This window comes from Ostrinia nubilalis, chromosome 11 (genome assembly GCF_963855985.1).
Source record: "Ostrinia nubilalis chromosome 11, ilOstNubi1.1, whole genome shotgun sequence".
Taxonomy (NCBI): Eukaryota; Metazoa; Arthropoda; class Insecta; order Lepidoptera; family Crambidae; genus Ostrinia; species Ostrinia nubilalis.
In genome coordinates, this window is record NC_087098.1 from 14,333,447 (window position 1) to 14,335,696 (window position 2,250).

Sequence of the window (2,250 nt, forward strand, 5' to 3'; positions counted from 1 at the left end):
TTTACAACAGCTGTGTTAATAATGTTTATTTAGAGGTGTGTGTAGGTGGTAAGATTACTGTTAGTAGGTACCAAATTATAAAATAAACTACATGTAAAGTTCTGCAGGCCTTTAATGTCTTGACTCATTGAAAAACATTACTAAAAATCATTCTTGGAAAATATTCATTGCTTTAATCAACATGTTAACTTACAACTAAGAGCGCGTCCACGTGACGTGGCACTAAATGCCTCTATTTCCAACATTTGTACATGAGATCCAATTAAAATTTACAATGGCATAATATTGCATTCTATATAAAATTATATATCCTCAAATTAATTAAAGCATCATTGGATGATTGAATTTTATAGTATCTAACATTTTAAGTAAAGGCAATACTGGCATTGTTCCATACACAATGCTCACAAAATCAAATCTTATGAAGTGTTTATGAAACGTATCTTGTTGTACTACTTGTCTTCATAAGTAGGTTGTCCAAAGGTTTGTACTACATCTATATTGTTCAAATAATAAATGCAACTTAGTTTTTGTTGTTATACAAATCCCAAAGGGTAATAGCACCATCGAGTCCTCCGGCGGCCATTATATTGGCCTTCCACAGGGATACCTTTTCAGTTGAGTAAACAACATCTTGTATAGCCTGCTTGTGCTCTGTGAGCACAACTAAGGGTCGCAACGAAAACCAGGAGAATATACGAATATGACCATCCCAGCCTCCTGATGCGAAAACTTTCCCGTCAGATCGAGTCTGCACTTTATTGATGCCTGGATTCTTTATAGTGATGTCCATTTTATGGGCCAGGCTTAAGTCTCTCTTTCCTATACTAAAAATCTGCACTATGTTCGAGGCATTACCGATCATGCCTCTTTGTTGCTCAAGGTGGTAGTCCACAGACATAGGACATTCCTTTGTTTGCAGTTTGCCGATGCATTGACTAGTGTTGAGATCCCAGAGGAGGAGCCATCCCGCCTCGTAGCCGGCCAGCAGGCATGGTCTGTCAGACGGAAACTCAATGTACTTTAAGCACATTGGATCTCCCAGTTTCGGATTTCCGCTTTCTGGCTCCAAACATCCTTGTTTTTCTCCAGAAAAATTATAGATGCATATTTTCGATTCTTTATCAGGTACATAGATTGTTTCGAGTTTTGTGTTGGCTTCAAAACGGCAGAAGCCCGGGGAGTCAATGTCGATTACGGCTTCTTCTTTGTAGCCGCTATTGGTTAATTCAAAAATTTTATATTTCCCACCTTTTTCCTGTGTGATGAGATGGCTGTTGGTGTGGACGATGTGCAGAATGGGAGCTTGACCGACTTGAATCTTCTGTTGCACACGATTAGTCTGAAAAATGAGGGTAGTTATTTACAACGTGTACCAATTTTAAGTTCCAATTGGAATGTGAGATGTCTTTTGGGAAGCAAAAACATTTGAAACATTACAATGATGTTTTTATTTGGTAGAATTACAGAAACTAAATAGGATAATCACTTGTTTTGGCGGACAATCCGCTAGAACATCTTTCTAGGTCACAAAATGGGGGTAGTAAACAAAGAAATGCGACGCAATAAACGGAAGCCGTACGACACGTCACCCGATTCGTCGTTGTACTATTGTGCGTAAATACCATATTATTCGTATGCCTGATCATGGTGCTCACCTGAAGGTTGTATGCATAAACGTAGCCGTTTTTTGAGCCGGCTAGTAACCTTTCCAGACCGCCCGGTAGAAAGCTGAATGCCAGTGAATATACAGGCACATTGTCGACGTTACGAATGGTGTAAACTGGATCGGGAGGTAAGAGTGCCATCTCTGGTCAAGCTCAAGCCGAAATATTGAATTGGATATGAAAAATAAAATAATAATAAAATTAATTAAGCCATCAGAAACTGAACCACAACTACGCACAACACAAAACTGACAGAAAAACAAGAAATTTAACTTTTTTGCGTCAGATACGTTCCAATCTACGTACTAGGAAGAAAAATAAATACATTTTAGTTTGTAAAATATATCTGCAAAATATTTTTAACAGAAAGCTTTAAAGCGGAATAATCATAATTTCAGATTTTTCAAAATAAATTTTCATGAATAAAAATTTCAATATTCAATTGAATAGAATTTTTCAGCGTGCTTCGAACTTCAAAATAGTGATGATGCAAGAGTTTGATATTCACAATGTTCAATGTAATATATTCAAATCGATTATAAATCGAATCATAAAATTTTAAAAATATTTTTTTTCTCAATTA

At 36.5% G+C, this 2,250-nt stretch overlaps 1 protein-coding gene across 1 annotated transcript; it reads right to left on the reverse strand.

Annotated features, from left to right (window-relative positions):
• Positions 1-94: 94 nt before the first annotated feature.
• On the reverse strand, positions 95-1,932 carry LOC135076315 (guanine nucleotide-binding protein subunit beta-like protein 1). The gene is made up of 2 exons (XM_063970794.1): positions 1,659-1,932; positions 95-1,342 (listed from the first exon to the last, which is right to left on the reverse strand). The coding sequence occupies exons 1-2, from the start codon at positions 1,806-1,808 to the stop codon at positions 524-526; spliced, it is 969 nt and encodes a 322-aa protein (XP_063826864.1). The 5' UTR covers positions 1,809-1,932; the 3' UTR covers positions 95-523.
• Positions 1,933-2,250: the final 318 nt, after the last annotated feature.

Bases quoted from the DNA above. Each gene is read 5' to 3' on its own strand.
- LOC135076315 (XM_063970794.1), bottom strand. From the start codon at position 1,808: ATGGCACTCTTACCTCCCGATCCAGTTTACACCATTCGTAACGTCGAC. The intron at 1,343-1,658 runs GTGAGCACCATG...CTCATTTTTCAG, and splicing joins TTTATGCATACAACCTTCAG to ACTAATCGTGTGCAACAGAA.